Source organism: Epinephelus fuscoguttatus, linkage group LG3 (assembly GCF_011397635.1).
Source record: "Epinephelus fuscoguttatus linkage group LG3, E.fuscoguttatus.final_Chr_v1".
In the NCBI taxonomy this organism is placed as follows: Eukaryota; Metazoa; Chordata; class Actinopteri; order Perciformes; family Serranidae; genus Epinephelus; species Epinephelus fuscoguttatus.
The window spans coordinates 13,658,803-13,679,367 of NC_064754.1; the positions used below are offsets into that span (position 1 = coordinate 13,658,803).

The following is a 20,565-nucleotide window of genomic DNA, read 5'->3' on the forward strand; positions in this document are numbered from 1 at the left end:
CTATCTGGATTATCTAAGCTTTGTTGTATAACACACAATAACAATAAAGGATCTATCTATCTATCTGTAAAAAGAAAAAGTTGAATGTACAGGTAATGTTCAATACATACAAATAAAAAGGCATCAAGACATAACAGAATTGTTATTCATTTTGGCAAGAGCACATTATGGTAAGGACGTCTGTTAACTTTTGTTTAAAGCTGGTTAGAGAGATTGAGTCCAGGAAGCAGGTCATTCCAAGACCAAGGAAGCCACAATAATATAGACTGGCACCTAAACAATTATTGGATCTAAGATTTTGTGTATTTTGTACAACTAAAAACTGAGAGTATCTGCCTAAAATATACCATGTCCTGCATCATTTGACCAGACTGTACAGTGTGATGTGACGAGTCCTGTAGCCCAAGTTTGATATGTCTCAAAGCAGCATGATAAAGAGGGTCAAGTTTGGCTAAAGTAGTGGGACAAGCAAATCTGTAAACTGTATCACCATAGCCTGAGACAGGAATGAAGTTGAACTTGAACAATCACTCATACGCTGCATAGGCTAAGTGAATAATTCAACTTAATTATTGGGAGAATATGTAGGTATATTCAGGAATTTTCACATATACTCTGTAAATAATCTGTCAATTGAAGATTAAAGCAAAACTGTTGAATTGTTAAATCTTAATTAAAAAATCTGTATAAACTTTCTGTGGGCAGACTATACAAATATAATGTCACTGACTTAAATCATTCCTCTATAGCAGGGGTGTCAAACTCATTTTAGTTCACGGGCCACATACAGTCCGATTTGATCGCAGGTGGGCCGGACCAGTAAAACCACTGCATACACCTTAAAATTTTTCCTTATTTGTTTGTTTAAAGAAGTAAATTTTAAAAACACTAATCAATTTACAGATGACACACAGTCTGTGATGTATCCAGAAGTATAAATGCAATTCCAACAATATTTCTCAGTTTTTCCACGTTCAGTCAGTCGACTACTCACTGTCATCACATGTGCATTTTTCTACACATTTCCACTCCTGTGTCGTAATCCTGACCTCACCACACCAAACTAAAGTGAAAGAAAAGAAGTGTATCGTGGACGGGGTGGAAAAGCCTCTGAAGCAGCATTTTACATAAAGTTAACTTGCTCCTTAAACCTGGCACCTCTTAGCCTTCACAGGTGTATCTCTATTAGGTGTGCAAAGTCACCCAGTGGGTCAGATTGGTTGTATTTAGTTTGTATAACATCCCAGTGTACAGCTGGTGGTGCATTGTGTTCAAATGTGTTTCCAATATTTTTGCCCTCCCCAAATATGTAATTGGGGTGGACAAATTTCATATAATTCAGTATCTATATAAAACACCACCACCCCAAACAACCTTAATACTATAGAGAGTCAATAAAAACTTAAAGGAAAATGTATAAGCTTTTTTGAAAAGTAAAATTAATGGCAGAGCTGTTGTATTTGGCTGCATTTGATTGTACTGGTGTATCTAATAAAGTGGCCAGTGAGTGGCCAGTCAACAACTGAAACATAACTTTGTACAGAGAGAAGTTGAAGGATGTTCAGTGTCAATGCGTTCAGCGTTTTCTTTGACCCGGCATTTACTCAAGCGACATGTGAGCACAGGTGATTGCCACTTTGGTTAGACTTCAAAATTCACTTGTCTTGTTTTGACATCACTCCATCAGAAGATTCTATATCTTAATTTAAATTACCTTTGGGAAAAAAAGCCTGACATGAATTCATTCCCACCTTACACTCACTCTTTTCTGTCCCTCCTTTATTCTCCTTTGATTTACTGCAGTGTGAGCAGGTCAGTCGCGCTGGCAATTTATTGGTCATTAGTTGCAATGTTGGCAGGTCTCACACCTCTTAATCCTGGGTGGCCCTCTGCCTGCCTCGGCCTCACTAACAGTCCAATCCAGGAGTTTGTCTGGGGGGAAAACCAACCCAATCTGCAGAAGAAATGTTGGCATTGTAGGTTTCTGCAAACCACGGATACGTTACATTTGCAGGTTATTATGTAGCGGATACACTGAGCATTGACATTTCAACAGTGCTGTGGTTAGCATGTGGGTAGGTTTAGGCAAAAAACACTTGGTTAAGGTTAAGAAAAGATTGTGTTGTGGCTTAATATAGCCAGTTTGAATGGCACAATCCATGCTGGAAAGGTTGCTACAGTACAACTACGGTTGGTGCCTGAGAAGCCGCTGAAAACACAGTCTCAAACAGTGGTCTTTAGCATGGCAGGCATCTCGCCTAAGTGACACAGCATTCACCATCACCTCCACCTAAATTATTTTGTTTAGAAAAAAGTCTCTAGTGGTACAAATTGTGTCCGAATTGCAACAACAGCTATTTTAACTGTTGTGTTGATTGAAAATACAGTCACAACATGTCAAGAGCAAAAATGCAATACATTAATTTCTCTTATGCTACTGTAAATACTCAAATAGAGCACCGTCAATATTATGGTGTATTTGTCATATGCAACCAGGAGAGTTGTAAGGGAAAGAAGGGGCATTATTTTCTGTGAGAGACTGCACACAAGAGGCCATCTGAAGAATGAATCGGTGACTGTTAAGTGCACGAGTGGCGACTTCAGAGACTAAAACCATTGGAGAAGGCTGACTTGTTGCAACGTTTGCATGAGGCACACTGCACATTACTTTTAAACTCGGTTTAACCGAAGTCTTTGATTCTTTCACTTATTTTTTTTTCTTAAAATCCAACTTTAATTGACATTTTATCACTGTTTTTGTGTAAAGGAAGACTGGCAATTAAGAATTTCATTGTACAGTGTAAGTCGCTGACTTCTTTTACTGTGCATATGACAACAAACTTCTTGAATCTTGAAAGACACAAACCCGAGAGTCAAGTTTATCACTGATCTCTTTTTAAATCACAATAGTGATGATGAATATTTAAATAAATATGTATAATACCCTGCCTAAAGGATGCTTGCACCAGGCACTGCAAGAATAAGGCAAGGAGAATCGTTAAAGACCCCAACGACCCAGATAACGGCCTTTTCTCCCTGCTGAGGTCGGGAAGAAGGTACCGAATACACAAGGCCAGCACGGAGCCCTCAGGCCACAAGGATCCTAAATGAAGACCCTGCCTTAGACTGCCCAATCTTATCTTCACTTTTAAAGTCTTTTTTATTGCACAAAGTGAAGGAACTGACAGGATTACATTTTACTGAGATTACTCTAATTTAATTTGTCAAATAAATTGATGAATTGAGTGAAATACAGTTGCATACTTTTATTTCTAGGGGCGCGACAGCTCCCATAATCTCTTTCTTTAAGTAGAAATACAAAATGCGCTCCAAGAACTTGCTGCTTCTTTCTGTACTGAGCTGGAGTGTTCATTATGGCCACACTGTAAATTTAAGTCTTGGACATGTTAAGGACTAAAACTGGTTCTTATTTATTATTTTCTTTATTTAAGGAAAGGAACAATGTGCATTAATCAGCATTTTAACAAATATAAATGCACCTGGATTAGCTGAAAGGCTAGTTTTCATCAGCAAAGGAGAGTGTAATTCAGAAAATAGTTTGCAGTGCTTTGTTTGATGTTTTTATCTCTTGTCTTAATTAAAATTAAATCTCAAGAGAGCATTTTGGTTGCATTAAAGTTCAATAAAACCAAATTAAAATTCAAATAGAGCAACATCACGTTAAGCATGGTATTTAAAAATGAAATGCGGATGTCATGTCAATAATACACATATAATATTGCATAAATAATCCAGTGCCTCTTGAATTATGTCTTTCTCTCCATTCTCCCTTTGTCTCCTTCCCCGAAAAATATCTGGTTGCTTTTTATCTATTAAGTGTAGTGCTCTTTTTGTAGACTTCGTACACTCATATTTTAAGTGTAATTCATTCAAAAAAATTAACTTTTTCCATATATATCATGATAATATCTTTATTTTAAACTCTTTTGGCCTCAATAATCATGTGATGAAAGTCTGATATCATGCCAGCCATATTACAGATAGCACTGAAATATTAGAAACATGTTTCTGGGGTTTAAGAGGAAAATTTTCACCAGTGGAAAGTCTTACTAATTGATAAATCTGACCAGTTACCCACATGAGACACTAAATATTTCTATCAATACACATTTTTATTTCGTAATGTTCTCAAACCAATTTTAATCCACTAACTGAGGGAATTAAATCAAACAACTAAGGTCAGTGATTTTAAATGAAGCAGATAATGACAAACACAATGAAAAATTCAGATGACGCAGTAGAAATAAAAAGACTACTGACTGTTTCCGGAGCCAGAGGGTGCTGATGGCAAAACTTCAGTCACCTTAAGTCTTTATCCTGGATTTGAGAACAGCAGAGAGTTCCTGTTTGCGGATCTCGGGCAGACAGATGAAATAAAACCAGGTATAAGCCTGTGTTGCACTGATGCACTCGCTAGAGGCAAACAACAACCACTCCTGGTGATTCACCCATTTTCTCTCTTTCACTTGAAATGGAAGGAGACGTAATCGTTCAACAACACCCCTGGGTCTCTGACACCCATCCAGCACACTTGATCTGGAAATGAGACTGTTGAGAAGAGATACAAATTATCCAACAACACAGGTAACTAACAACATCCCCCAGCACACACACACACACACACACACACACACACACAACTTGCTATAAATCCTGAGACCACCCGGGTCTGGACAGACCACCAGGCCGCCCAGTCCACCACTGCATGTTTTTGATCAGCAGGTCTGGGAACACACATAAAACCTGGTAAAAGGTGGACACACACACGTATACAGAGCCATAACACTGTCACACACACAGCTACACACAGACACACATGGACAATAATGGAGCCCTGGGTTTTATGTTTATAGTTATGTCTGGCTGTGAGTGCATGTGTGCGCGTGTGTGTGCGCCTAACACCATTAGGGCTGTGTGTGACATGATGAGAACTAATGGGCTGACTGATAGAGGCACACACAGTAGGGGAGTGGGTGTGTGGATGGGGATTAACATGAGGGACACCAGAAACACGGCCGGGGCTAATTAATTAGAGTCGAGCCAGTGCAGTCCACAAAACGATGTTGAGATATTTTTGTATTGAAGCTGCTGAAAGTGTCAATGATGTGGTGCAAGAATGAGAAATTGGATTTAAGTCTCTTTAAAAGAAATTCAGTTTGTGAAAAACAAAACAAGCTTCCTGTTTCAATAGAGGAACAGTGAGTGAGATTTAGGGGGATTTAGCGGCATCTAGTGGTGACGACTGCAGATTGCAACCAGCTGAAACTTCTCCTGGTTATGATTCCTTCAGTGTTCATTGTTCAGGAGGTTTTTTAGGTCTCTTCCTTTCTAAAACAACAGAAAATCAGTGTTTCTCCTACACTGTCTAACACATCGCAGACTGCCTGCTTGTCCAGCACCTGCTAATGTGTGCTCACCTCTTTTCTTGGATAACCTAATGTGTGCTTAGTGTGTTGTTTCTGATCCAGACATTCAGGAGATTTTTAGTGTGAGCTAAGTTATCCACAGAGGTCTCTTCCTCTCCAATTATCACACCCAATGATTACAAACAATAAAAACACTGAATAAAGTTGTTCACTTACAAATCGGTGATTTTCAGATGCTGTTTGGCATGTCTTAGATGGCACGCTAGCCCAGCACCTGCTAATCTGTGCTCACCTTTTCTCCCTGGTAATTTAAGATCCAGACACTCAGGAGGTTTTTATTAGGAGCTTTATTGAGGTCTCTTCCTCTCAAAAGCAAATGGACTCAGTGATTTCAAGCAGTAAAAACAATGAATGAAGCAGTTTCATGTTAAAAAAAATCAGTGTTTTTCTGATGCTCTTGTCCAGGAGGTACTGCTAACTACAAAGGAGAGTGCAAAAACATGAATAGCCCTACCTAAGGCCAGTACTTGGTTTGTCTACTCTGGGCTAGTGTAGAAACATGAGGGTGCAACATGGAGATCTCTGTAAACAAGGACATCCTTCCTAGGTAGATATAAATGGCTCATTCTGAGGTAACTAAAACAACGATTCTTATTTTCAGGTAAAAGAAATTATACTGATTACATTATATTCTATTTCTGCTAATATACCTCCCTAAATCCTACACACTGAACCTTTAAAGATTTTGGAGCATTGATAAATAACAAACATGTCTTCAGATCTCTGCAGTGAAGTAAAATGTGACCATCTGATTGTTCACTCATGTGCACCAGCTAAGTGCATTAGCAGCACACAGCTACAGCTGTTTATCTTTGAACTAAAAGCTGTGTATTTAGGAAAAAGTAAAGAAATGAATAAACTATGCCTCCACCAACCAGTCAAGTTGCAGTTTACATCCATGTCTGTACAGACTCACGTGAAGCCATGACAGAAGAGAATGCTTCAAATGTGGCTGTTGATGAAAAGAAGCTACAAATTTTAAAACATGGATGCTTCACACACATCTCCAACCTGACAGCACAGAAGATCTGTACAATCAGCACAGTTTCAAGGTGGACACCCAAGATTAGTGACACCAATTCAGCCAAACGTCTCCCTTTCTGTTCCTGAGTTATAACGTTGAATAATGGTCAGCAATGTGTTCTTAAAGAACATTATGATGTCACAGTGAAGCTGACCTTTGACCTTTTGGATATAAAATGTCATCACTCTATCCTATTAGACATTTGTGTGAAATTTAATCATAACTAGTGTATGAATCCTTGAGTTATGGCCAGAAACATATTTGTGAGGTCACAATGACCTTTGACCTGCTGTAGTTAGTGTGTGACTCCTCCTTTAAAGAACAGACTTTTCCAGTTGGCTACACTCACATCTGCACTGTAAAGCTGCAGTTAACTAACTGTTCACATGTCAAAGACCCCTGATGAGAAGTGTAGAGAACCACTGTTTGCTCCCAGGAGTCTCTTCAGTGACACAGTATGGATCACCTGTGGTTAAAATGGATGTGAAGCACTGCTGATAGTGGACACGATGAATTTACTAACAGAGCCAGTTCTGAGTCTAAAACCATGCTAGCACCCTCTGGAGGCCCTGAAGCTCACTACATGCACCTGGTCTAAAGCAACATCACCAACCATCAAGCGCTGCGATTCCTCTACTACAGTGGTTCTCACACTGTTGGGTGCCCCATATGGAAATGAAACAAAGCTGAACAAATATGATTTATGTAGGGAAAATAAATATGCTGATGCTATCATGCTCATGTTAGTTACTTCCCCAGTTATTAAATAATGATTGATAAAAAATTGTAGGCTGGTGGGGGCACAAAAGAGGGAGGACAAATTTGAGAACCACTGCCATAACAAAACACTAAATGGTAGCCTCTCACACAACAGACTTGGTGTAATACATTTTTTCTCTGGTTTGTATTGACAAAAGCCAGCGTATTGTAGGCTATTACTTCTGTTATTATGAATGATAAGGTGTTATATAAAAGTGATGTGGAAAAATAGGACATATACCATCAACTTGTCAAATAGTGACGTTATTTTATTAGTTATTTTTATTAGTTGTTTTTAGTTTTAAATCCTCCCTTTTACTTATTTATTATTATTGAATTAAATTTGATTTTGTTAACTGTGCAATGAATTTTAATCTGTCTACAAGGGCACAAGTTTAATTTAAATATTGTGGAGAAAACATAGAATTAATTATGTTTGGGGGTCCTCCGTCAGAAATGTTTTGACTGTCAAACACGTAATTTTAATGCACCAATTTAAACCCTTTCTGCATCAGTGTATGGTGTAAATGTCTTTAATTCTGTCACATTAGACTTCCTCTGCTACTCTGATGATTTTTTTTGCAGGGTGGACACATGCACATGATCTAAATATTGCGGGGGACGTGTCCACCAGTCCCACACCCCCATTTACGTCTATGTCTGTCAATTCTTGTGAAACTCAATAAAGATTTAAAAAAAATAAAAATAAAAAGAAAGTTGTGTAGTGAATACTTATTTTACTAATTTACTTACTAATTTTCCAGCATTGTTTTTTTTGGGGGGGGGGGGGGTTTGTTTTTTTTTTTTTTTACCACGTTTGTTATTTTCACACTAGCACTCCCATTTAAATAGTTTTCTCCAAACATAGTGTCAGATTTAAAACAAAAAATTTCCCTTATTGTCCATTTTTTATTTGCAATGTATCACACACGAACAATAAAACCTACAGACAGCATAAAGTGTTTTACGCTGGAGGCGGGAGGGGTGAGGGGGGAGACAGGTTTATCGTCCTGCACACTGTTGAAGGCTCCTAATCCGTTCTTAGAGGATAGAGGCTTAGTGAGACCTCAGGTTAGGTTGGCCACAAACATTGCCTCAGAGAGACACATCTAAACAACCGAGACCTGCTATTAATGTACACTTTGGATTTATTCCCTATTCCAGTTTACCTTCATGTGTGCGGATCTGTCTGCGGCTCTGACAGCTGTCTTCCGCTCAGAGCTCCTGGATTAATTGAAGGAGATAATCATTTCCACTGGGCTAATTTGGAGGCCATTTTAATAGCTGTTGTAGGCTAGAGGAAGCATTGTTGTCCGGGACTTGGGAGGCTGCCTTTTTTATCTGTTAATTAATTTATTTGAAGCACAGAGTTGTCAAGATGAAGGACCGACTGGCGCAGCTGAAGGAGGTAAGCCAATTTTTTTTGTTTAGGTATTTGTAGCATTTAGTGGGACACCTGTTGATAGCACAGGCCTACTGTCCTGCAATGTCAATTAAACTCGGCTCCTGTGCCCATATGTGTGGAGACATGTCGCTCAGTGTGGGACAGCTAACGTTTATAATAACATTTATGCCATTTTCATTAAACAATACTAGCTATATTTCACCAAATATGAAAGAAAAGAACTAATATAGTAGCCAAATACTTGACAAATATATTAAAATATGCTTTTTATTAAAAACAAATATGAATATAACTTAAATGTTTTAAAGGCTTTTATTCCTACAGCCATTAGTCTTCAGTAATATTCAGTAAAAGCTTGTTATTGTGCAAGGACAGGATTAATTTACTGTTTAGTTTTAGGCGTGCAGAGGGTAGTAGTAGCGCGTGCGAGATGGCCTAACTTTAACCTGCAGTTGGCCTGACGTCACAGGGGCGCGCACGCAAATTGCTGATGAACTGAACCAAGGTGTGAAACATGTGGCCCACGGGCCAGAACCGACCCGCCAAAGGGTCCAGTTAGGCCCTCTGGGTGACTTTGCAGACAGAGGGGAAGGTTGATCAGTCCATAGGGACTTGGGTTGGGAACCAGAGTGTTGCAAATGGTTGGTACTACACAGGAGTGGACAAGTATAGAAGCAGATGGATTTATAGTTAATTTAGCTTTTTAGATCCTGCTAAAATCACATATCTGCTGTCATAAAACCCTGTGGCAAGCTAATTTGCTTTCACATCACAAACAAAACGGACCCATCTTTTCAAGCACTCTTGGTTCGGTTGAGTGGTCTGCACCAGGGTTCAACTGAAAGCTTTCAAACAAAGGAACTAACTGAGCAAGCGTACCTGAGTTTGTTTTAACTGAACCACACAGGTTAGGTGTGACAGCACCCAAAACTTAGTTTGACACCCCTGCTTGTGAGAGCAGCTGTCCGTAGTGTGGATCATTTTGAATTAAACTAGAAATTCAAGGGGGACAGAATTAATTATGGAGAGGTGACAATGCTTCTTATCTTATCCCAAAGATATCAAATGTTTTTACTTGTGTTGTTGGTGTAGTTATGGGCTGCCTGTGTGTATTTCATCCTCAAGTTCAGTATTGACCCTCGTTTTAATTTGCATGTGTGTGTGTGTGTGTGTGTGTTTAACAGAAGAGTGATGGAGGCGATGACATTGAGATTCCTGTGGAGAACCAGAACTTTATGGATGATTTCTTTACTCAGGTACTCTGCTTGTGTCTGTCCGTCTGTCTATTTTTGACATTTCATCTCCCAGGAAATGCATTTCTGTCTTACTGATGTGTGTGTGTGTGTGTGTGTGTGTGTGTGTGTGTGTGTATCTGTGTGTCTTTCAGATCGAAGATATCCGCACCAGCATTGACAAGATTGACGAGAGCGTCACAGAAATCAAAAAACTCTACTCCACCATCTTGTCAGCCCCCACATCGGACCAGAGTAACAAACACATATACACACATATCTTCAAGTTACTTCCTGTTACTTCTTGCTGTGTGTAATCTCCCTCTGCTCTCACTCTTTCTTTCAGAAACACATGATGACCTTGAAGCCGTCACCAACGAGATCAAGAAGTCTGCCAACAATGCCAGAAACAAACTGAAGAGTTAGTATTTGTTCTTTCTACTTTCTTCTCAGTCCAGAAAATTCCACTTAACTCCATTATATTGAGCCAGCACAGGTTTTTGAGACAGATACCTGAAAACCTTTACATATGCACTGTTCTGTGTATTTTGAATATCTGTGTACAGCCTCTTTCACAACGATAGAATCACAGTATTATTTGTCCCGTCCTTTGTCTGTGTGTGTGCATCAGCTATCGAGCGCCAGCTTGAGTCAAACACAGATGAGAGGGCCTCAGCTGACCTCAGGATACGCAAATCACAGGTCAGACGATCTTAAATAACAATATTAAGTTTGCCTAACCCGGCGTCTACTGTACACTGAACTGCAGCTCAAACTTGAAGAGGTTTAAGTTTACACATTTCTTAAGCAGGTGGAAGTTTTTATCCCTCTTTCCTGTTGTTCAGCAAAGATCCACAAACTACTTTATTTCTGTTCTGTGAATATAAACTGTGCTCGAGCATTTCCCCTCTGTGGTTGTGTAACATTTAAGACATTAAAAAAGAATTACGGAAACGTTTTAAGGAATTACCTCAACTGTGGCTTACACACAAGAGCACATTGTTTACACTGATTGTTTCAGTGGAGAGTTTTAGTGTCCCACGATGGTTTAAATGCTGGGATACTGGATATTACTGTTGCAGAGGCTCATCAATAATAACTGTGTTGAGGAAACAATCAATATTTTGAAAATGCTTTGAAATGCCAGCACTTCATGTTTTTCCTCAACCTCCTCAAACCAAAAATAGAGGCACTGAAGGCTATTAGTGTGAGTTGAAAACTCACTAATATAGTTATTTAATGACATGCAGGGGAAGCCCAATCGCCAGGAAAAAATGTTGGCATTGTACATTTATGCAAACCTCTGATATGTTACATTTGCATGCTTTTTTGTAGCGGATATGTTGAAACTTCATGCTTATTTATGTTTCAACATCAGATGATTAGGTTTAGGTATAAAGGCTACGGCTAAGGAGGCTAAGGAAAAGATTGTGTACTGGCTTAAAAACCCTGGTTTTGGCAGCACGATCCTGGCAGGAAACACAGCAATAGTTTGCTAAAAAAAACAACTGGTTTTGTTGTTTGTTGGGCACTAACAGTAGTCTGCAGCTTGGTAGGCGTCTCACACACCTAACTGATGACTCAATGACAGTCAGCTCCTAAATTGTACTACTTTAGAAATGTAAACGTGATATTTAAATGTAATGTTTCAGTGGTTTGCAGAAATGTATAATTTTCTTCTGGCGACTGAGCTATACGCCTTGTGATATGTTATTGACGTGTTATGTGACCGCTATTACACATTTACATACTTTTTAAGTCAGTTAACAGGACATCTGCCTTCTCATTTCCTCCAGCATGCTATCCTGGCCAAGAAGTTCGTAGAGGTGATGACAAAATACAATGAGGCTCAAGTTGACTTCAGAGATAAAAGCAAAGGACGAATCGCCCGACAGCTGGAGATCAGTGAGTTACAGTCGATTATCACAATTAGGCAAACTAACAAAATAACATCACTCAGTGTTGATGAGGACACAGGTTTAGCGGAGGTACTCTAATCATTTTGGACTTGGCGCTCATGGCTCCATCGATTACTTTTACATTAAGATTACATTAATGCATACTGATTTTAAAGTTACTCTACCTGTCACAGTCACACAGTAAGACAAAAACATGAGTTTCAAAAATAAATTGCAAGACTGGCTGATATGGCAGAAGTAGGTATCACCCCTGTGCATGTGGTGCACATACTCTACAAATATCCCTAGTGGTAAAAAATAAAAATCCACAGGGTACATTTAACTACAGTCAGGCTGAATCTACTTTACACATACTGTTATTAGTGATTTCTGTAGCTTTAATTTTATTATATCAGGCATATTGTTTTATTTTTTTTATTATTTTGTCACTTGACACTTCAGTGTAAAGTGGCTCTACTTCTCACAAGTCAGGGCTTTAATACGTCAGTCTGTCCCTACCCTCTATATTTAACCACGCCTGTCAGCTGTAGGTATTTATGTATAACACTTACAACGGTCTTTTCTGCTCATCACAGCGGGGAAAGCAACGACTGATGAGGAGCTGGAGGAGATGCTGGAGGGAGGCAACGCAGCTGTCTTCACTGCCGGGGTATGACTGACACTGTGTGGATATACATGTCTTTGTAATACATGATTGTAAACTGAATATTACTGGTTTTTGGTCTGTTTATCAGCCAAAGCAAGACATTTGAATGTGTCACCCTTGACTTTTGGCAGCATAATTGATGATGGAAATAATTGTTAGGTGCAGCCCTAAATACAACCTGCAAATTAATGTAATCCTGTGCACTGTAATTGCAATAAATACTTCTATTGGGTCAGTCCCCTGCTAAACTCTCATAGATATGTCATTAGATGTCAGAGTTTGTGAGTAATTGTGTCATTGCAACAATAGTAACTTGTTCTCTGATGATCTTTTATTTATCCTTTAATATATTCTCATTCTTCAGCTGGTCTCATTTTATTGTTTCTGTTTCACCGCACATCCCCTCCATCCTCAGATCATGGACTCTAAGATCAACCAGCAGGCCCTGAATGAGATCGAGGCTCGTCACAAAGACATCGTGAGGCTGGAGAGCAGCATCAAAGAGCTCCATGACATGTTTGTTGATATCGCCATGCTGGTTGAGAATCAGGTACACACACGCACACACACACACACACACACACACATACAAACACAACGACAACAACTCATGATGGAGATTCAGATGTACAGTTTTGAAACTGCGAGAAGTTTGAAAAATCTAATTTGAACTAAGACTTCAAGATGACACTCTCCCTATAATAAAACTGGGGACTATTAATAGGGCTTCATTAGTGTTTATACGCAGGTATTGTAACTATACAGGTTTTCCAAATTTGAGATAAAGAGGGGGTTATGTTGTGTTTTTTTTTTTGTTTTTTTTCTAAAAGAAAACCTATTGTCCACTTTTTGGATGATATTTTGCTGACTTGATTTTTTGAATGAATTTGATAAGGTACAAGTATTGTAATTTTTAATAAAGCATACAGAAAAGGCCTGGGAAACACTGTTTGTCCTCCTGCTTCATACAGTAGTGTAATACAAGTTGTGGTGTTTGATATTTTAGGAAAACTGTTCAGCTCAAAATAGCTCTCATTTTTCCCTGACAGTCATTTTTTCCAGCCACAATCATTAATCGTGTAGAATACTGGTGTTGATATCAAAACCACTCAGTAGGAGCTTTAAGGCTTTGAGGAGTCTGGGTGGAACTCAGTTAAAAGTCAAGGCAACATTGACCTCATGTGGCCTGTTCATTTACTCCTTTTCCTGTTTTGTCTGTTAACTTCTGGTCACCATTGCTGACTGTAGTTAATACAGGTCAAAGGTCTTGGTTCTGGTTGCTAAACACAGCCTGTTATATTTCCACATTTATCAGGAGGTCATGTCTCTTTCCAGAAATCATGACCATGTAACTCAAGATTATCCCTGTGAGCAGTTTCATGTAGGAACTACTTTCTTTCTACCAAACCACACCTGCCAGCTGTATCACAGTGCAGAAGAAAGTGTGCATCTACTGATGGACGAATGGCTTGTGTTTGTGACAGACCTAGATGTAAACATTAACGGTGTTCTCCTTGGCTGAGATTTAGAGCTGCCAGTAGACCCAGAACAAAGTCTGTGAATGAGATTGAGTAACTGGGTCATGATCTCTGTAAAGAGACATTTCTGTTGAGATTTTAAAATGCATTTTTTGGCACTTTGAACACCACAAGCTGAGTGCCATCTAGTTCCATTATATTGGAAAGGAGGCAGACATCTCTATAGCTGATATCTCCAACACTCTGCAACTCTCACCAAAATGATCTAGACTGATATATAGCACTACAGGTGAGAGGAAAAATATGTCATTTTGTGTTTGGGGTAAGCTGTCCATTTAATGAGCTTCCTTTTAGCTCAGTTAACATTAGCTTACAGTGTGTTGCAGCAGCAGTTTGATGGGGTTTTTGTGAAACAAGCAGGTTATGAAGTTGTTAACATTTTTTACATTCTTCACAAATCACCAAGCCATGTGATTTTTAATTTGTAGGTTTGGAGGCTGACTTAGAAAGATGAATTAAAAACACTATCTTTCACCCAGTTTGGTCATATACATATTTTTTAGTGACAATAGAATTTGGAATAACCAACTTGTTACACGATAATAATCCAGTGTCATGGAAACTGGACTGTGCAGCGCAGTGGTTCTCAAACTCAGTTCAATAATGTACTCCTTTGGAATTTTTTTTTTAGTGAATTACCCCCTGACCAGCAGATTGTATTTGTTGCAGTTGATAATAAGAAAAAATTGGTTTATTCAACTTAAATGTACATTTTTATTGAACTTATTACAATATAATTCTAATAATTATAATTTAGGAATTGCGCATGACTGATATTTTTTTAATTAACTTTTTATTTTAAAACTCACATACTCCCTGCAGTACTCCAAAGTACCCCTAGGGGTACCCATAACCCCCATTTGAGAAACACTGGTGTAGAGTACCAGTGTTAACTGACCTGAATTTACTCTGACACTATGTGATTTCATTCATTCATTCATCTTCTAACTGCTTCAACCTCTTGAGGGTCCAGGGTACACCCTGGACAGGTCGCCAGACTATCGCAGGGCTGACACATAGAGACAGACAACCATTCACGCTCACATTCACACCTACGGACAATTTAGAGTTATCAATTAACCTAGTCCCCAATCTGCATGTCTTTGGACTGTGGGAGGAAGCCGGAGTGCCCGGAGAGAACACACGCTGACACGGGGAGAACATGCAAACTCCGCACAGAAGGGCTCCCACACCCGGGATCGAACCGGCAACCCTCTTGCTGTGAGGCGACAGTGCTACACTATGTGATTTGAATGTAGAAATATTCTATCAACAAACATTTTATCCTTCAGTCATCTTTTATGATATCATATTGTTATTAACTATAATAAAACACAAAGACCAACACAGTCTGACCAGTCACAATGACTTGTAACAGCTGATCCAGAGCTGTGCAGGAGAACTGATTTAATAATCAGTGGGTGTTTGTCACTGTTGTACATGAAAGTCTCTCATGTTCTTCCAGCTCAGTAATTCCTTCACGCTGCCCTTAGATTATAAAACTGCTCAGCTATTTGATAAAATGCAGGTAAAGGTGATCACAAGCAGCAGATGTCCACCTCCATCATCAGCATCCATCAACACATGTTATCTGTTTCATCCTGTGTTCTCCTCTCTCACATTATTCTATGTCGTCCCGCTCTCCTGTAGGGTGGCATGATCGACAGAATTGAGAGCAACATGGACCAGTCAGTGGGCTTTGTAGAGAGGGCTGTGGCTGACACCAAAAAGGCAGCCAAATTCCAGCAGGAGGCACGCAGGGTGAGTTGAGACTGATTGAGCAGTAACGTAGATGTAATACTATGTTGAAACATTTTTAGAGTCATAATACTAATGAAGCCAATTTCTGTGTAATGAAAATAATGCAAAAAGCTCTAGTAAGTCATTACACTAAATACACTTTCGAAATAATGACTGAAAATAATGAGTTACTATCCCAAAAGTAAGAAAAACATCACAAAAATATTATTTTGAGACACTAAGTCATAATTTTGAGATAAGTATGTCATTATTTTTGAAATACTAATTCATTCTTTTGGGTAACTTCTCATTAATTTGAAATATGAAGTCATTATTTTGACATATGTAAGTCATTATTGAAAATACTAAGTCATTGTTTTGCGAAGTTTTTCATAAGTTTGAGATATTTAGTCATTATTTTAACAAATGTAATTTTGTAAATACTAACTCATTATATGGGGACGTTGTTATTATTTTGAAATACTGTGTCATTATTTTGAGCCAAGTAACCAGTATTTGGAAAAGTTACTCATTATTTTGAGATATTAACTCATTATTATAAGAAAGTTTGTCATTATAATGACTAAAATGGGCTTCTATACATAGCTGATAGAGTTTACTGTAGTCTTTGTTTCCTCCTTTAAGTTATGTAGACTACTAATTCTGTAGTCCCAACCGTATTGAGACTACAGAATTACTCCTGCGTAGGTGGCCCCTTTTGCACTGTTCATTGATTTGGCTTTCTTAGTATTAATAACCCCACACTGGACAACTATTCATAAAGACACCCTTGTTTTCACCCATGTCACGCTCATGATTTTACTATTCACAAACATGCCTCTTGGCCATTGACCATGGTGTTTCTCTTTAGGAAAAACCAACCAACTTTGGTCAAGCCTCATTATTTTGGATTTGCCATTTGATGAATAAAGTATAAAATGAAATTACCCAGACAGTTAGTAACATTGTGCAAGACTGTGTTTCCATCAGACATGTTATATCTAATATTCTATGACTTTAAAAAACAAAAATTCTCTCTTGTATTAATAATCCTAATTGTAGCAAAACGAAAATACACAAATTAAAGAACTCAGTTTGTTGTATCTCTGAAATAAAGGGAGGAAGACCATCTGAACTGTGGAGCCACATTACTAACCACATTTTAGTTTACAGTCTGCCTTCTACTTCAGAGTAGACCAAACCATGTTTCAATCCAGTGGAAGGTCCTGAGCAACAAAAATGACCCAGTCAACAGACACATAATATTGATAACCTGGTCTTGAGCCATCTGGGTTTGGTCTTGAATCAAATCTGAACATGCTCAGTTTTGGATTTGTCTGGAGTGACTTTAACTTCAACGTTGTAGGAGAAGGTAATGTAACACTGTCCTCTTTTCTGTCTCTGTTTCCTTTTCCCTCCTGTTCTCCAGAAACAAATGATGATCTTCTGCTGCTGTGTGATTTTGGCCTTGATACTCGGTTCCTTTGTCTACAGCTTCTTCAAATAGAAAGCCTGAACGAGGCCCCCCACCAGCTGAGTCCACAGCGCCGGATGAGGCAGAGCAGAGCTGCTCTCAGATGGTCACAGATAGAGCCTGGGCTCAGTTTACTGTCATTTAAACCAATTCAAAACAGAAATAGAGGCTAGAAAACATTTTCATTTGTTCTCAGTTATTTCTGAATGTGGTATGACAACTTTCTTAATCTTCTCAGGGTGTCCCATATTTAAATTCACTTTCACTGCAGTGTCTAGATAATCAAAGTCATGTCCAAATGGAGCTCAGGCGTGAAAGGAGAACTTAATATGACTCTAAGGCGTTTGGACTGAGTGTAGCTGCTTCATAGAGATTTAGATCAGCATTCATGAGCTGCAGAATTCAGTGAGAGTCACATGATCATAGGTTTAAACAAAGTATCACTAAATCAAAATACAGGGTTCCCATGCTTATGACATTTCTGGAAAAAATATTAAATCAGAAAAACTGTTTTCCAGGCCTGGAAGTGGTCTGGAATTAACAGAATATTTTGATATACCGTATTTTGGCTAATGTTTAAAATATGTTCATGTAAATGCCAAAGCACGTCTAATGACAAACAAATTATGTTTCCTGTATACTAACTTAAAATCTAGTGCTGCGCTGTGTGACCATCAGAACATCACTACTATCATGTGATACACATAGACCAGACCAGCATCCCATCATTGCCTATGCCAGAGATCTGAGGCACCTGTGAATCTGAATATTCACCGTCACGAGTGTTGTGTTGTTCGCGAACAAATCGTTCAAAAGAACGAATCTATTGAGTGAACGTACTGAACTGAATCACTCCTGGAACTGATTCGTTCATTTATCAGTTCAGTTGGGCTCAGGAGCAAGCGTGCAGGCTGGGAGTGGAACTGCAGATTCGATCCGTGCGAATGATGAATCACTTGTGAGTCGCAAGGCAGCCAGGGTGCAGGGAGGGACTGCCTACCATGTAATGAATCACTCGGTGAATGAATCCCTCAAAGAACGACGTAACCCCGATCCCTGATTGATTCAAATCATTTCTTCTCAGCGATACAATTTCATAGGGACCATTTTCTCCAAGCTAACGGCTAATGTAGCCAGGAGTCAAGCCATATCAACACAGTCACACACCTCCCCATTGTTTTAACAAACTTAGTTTCCAGATATACAAACTTAAAACGTTAGGCTGGCCAGTAATGAGACTCACCAGTGCAGGACAGACGCAGCAGCAGCTCAGCCGTGTGTCAGTTCAGTCAGACTATGCAGTACACAGTCAGGGCTCCTCCTGCCAAGCACTGAACGATTATGTGAACGAATCTTTTGAATGAATCTTTTTAATGAACTGATTCTAGTGATTCAGTAACATCTAAAGAACTGCTTTGCCCATCACTAACTGACACTGTGATAATCTCTTAACGATCTCAATAAAATATAAGGTGTATTGTAGAGCTGCACTTAAAGCAGAATGGATATTATCTCATAAGATTCAAATACCTAAAAGACACTGAATATCAAAACAGTGAAAACTAATGAGATAAGAATGTTGTCATATCTAAGAAACAACTGAGAATGATTTATTTATGACTAAGGAAGGAAGAGCAGTGGCTGTTAACATTTGAATGAAGTGTAGCATGACTGAATGAATACCACACTGCCCATCATCATGGTGCAGATCAATGCAGTCAGTATCTGAAGTATTGAGACAGCTGTTGTTATTCTTTTGTACATTTCTCAGTTATTTGTGTTTTGATGATGAATACTCACGATGTTGGCTGCATCTAATGATACATGCGCCTGTTGTGACTCCATGTTGGGCCTTTATTTACATCATATTTTCAATTTAATGAGGGAAGAAAGTCACTTCACCCATTGGAGTTTTGACGTTGATTAAAACATGACTGATAGTAGATGCTGTATGATCTTAAAATAGAAGTAAGTTCTGAAGGTGTTAGATTAGTGATGGGAATAAACACAGCTCTGCTTTATTTTATTACACTGACACTGCCTTGGGGGTGTTTTACTGCTTCAGGTTTTTGTTGTTTGTGAGATTGCTTTAATTTTTAATATCTGTGTATGTGTGTTTTACCCCTTCTTCTTTTTTAATGATTGTATTTCCAAAGAGGCTGTTTTTGTTTCATGCCATGGTTTGACTCTAGTTGGTCTTTTCACATTTGCATCCTCCCTCTTTGCTCTCCACAAACGCAGTCAATAATACTGCAGGTGTGGGCTGACACTGACACTGCAGCACACTCTTGTGATGTCAGTCTACTTTTCAAAGCTCAGTAAGTATGTTCTATAAAGATATCTTTTTGTCATGTCACTATTTCCTGACAGTAGTACATGAGACAGATAATCTCCACTGAATGCTCCTAATGGCATATGCAAGACTCCACCACACTTGAACAAAAACAACCAATCAGAGCCAAGAGACGTCGGTTTCCAGTAAAGCAGTGTTTACTCGTTTTATCTCGTTTAGGTTTAGGAAAAAAGAACAGGGTTTGGCTTTATAATTTTACAGGATGCGAACACCACTCTCCCGGCTGAAAGTCCATGTTTGTTTGACCCATCCATCCTACTCGGACTTTCACCGCTTTCACCTTCCCTCTGGTCCCGCTGCGTTTCTCCCTGATGCCGTTGAGCACTGTCAAAGTATAACAGTGACTGGCTGCGAATCATGACGACGTTAAACGATGCCTTTTTTCATCAGTCTGACGCCTCAAGTCACTGCCCAAGCGTTGGATTTCGCTGACTTCGAAGTGAGACCGGGTTGGTTTACTTGTCTTTGCCACACTGTCTTCGGTAGTGCAGCATGTGCACAAGCAGTGATTAACACTGTGTTAGAGACTCCTCCTAAACTCTGATTGGTTGTTTTCATTCAGGTAAGGTGGATTCTTGCGAATGCTAATAGGAGCTTTTTTTTTTTTTTTTTTTTTTTTTCCACAGATTATCTGTGTCATGTACTACTCTCAGGATATAGTGACAGTTATTTATTATAAAAGTTACCTACTGTACCTTTAAACCAAATTTGGATTTTATCTTTTTTAATTTGAGACTAGATTTGATCATTGGTTCATACATGGGTCCGCAAAAGAAAGTGTCACATTTTAATGTTGGGTGCTGACATATTGTGTAGAATTATTTTTGGGAACAATACGAGAAGTGTTTTTTCTTGTACCCATCTAATTTTCAAGCTGCAACTGGAGCACCTGACAAAACATCCCTGTGGATGTCATACTGTGTGTCTCCTGCTTTCTTCAGTGGCTCATGCTGCTATCAAGTGCACCTCGGAAGCTCCCACTAACATCTACGTTTGAAAAAGACTTGAAATAATAACAAAGTGATGCC

At 38.9% G+C, this 20,565-nt stretch overlaps 1 protein-coding gene across 1 annotated transcript; it reads left to right on the top strand.

The window, feature by feature from the left end:
* Positions 1–8,608: 8,608 nt before the first annotated feature.
* On the top strand, positions 8,609–17,249 carry stx3a (syntaxin 3a). The gene is made up of 10 exons (XM_049570652.1): positions 8,609–8,638; positions 9,820–9,891; positions 10,023–10,122; positions 10,214–10,288; positions 10,499–10,569; positions 11,664–11,772; positions 12,362–12,435; positions 12,848–12,982; positions 15,621–15,731; positions 17,140–17,249. Exons 1-10 carry the CDS (start codon positions 8,609–8,611, stop codon positions 17,215–17,217), a joined length of 855 nt encoding a protein of 284 aa, XP_049426609.1. The 3' UTR covers positions 17,218–17,249.
* Positions 17,250–20,565: the final 3,316 nt, after the last annotated feature.

Bases quoted from the DNA above. Each gene is read 5' to 3' on its own strand.
- stx3a (XM_049570652.1), top strand. From the start codon at position 8,609: ATGAAGGACCGACTGGCGCAGCTGAAGGAG. The intron at 10,123-10,213 runs GTAACAAACACA...TCTTTCTTTCAG, and splicing joins AGCCCCCACATCGGACCAGA to AAACACATGATGACCTTGAA. The intron at 10,570-11,663 runs GTCAGACGATCT...CATTTCCTCCAG, and splicing joins TCAGGATACGCAAATCACAG to CATGCTATCCTGGCCAAGAA.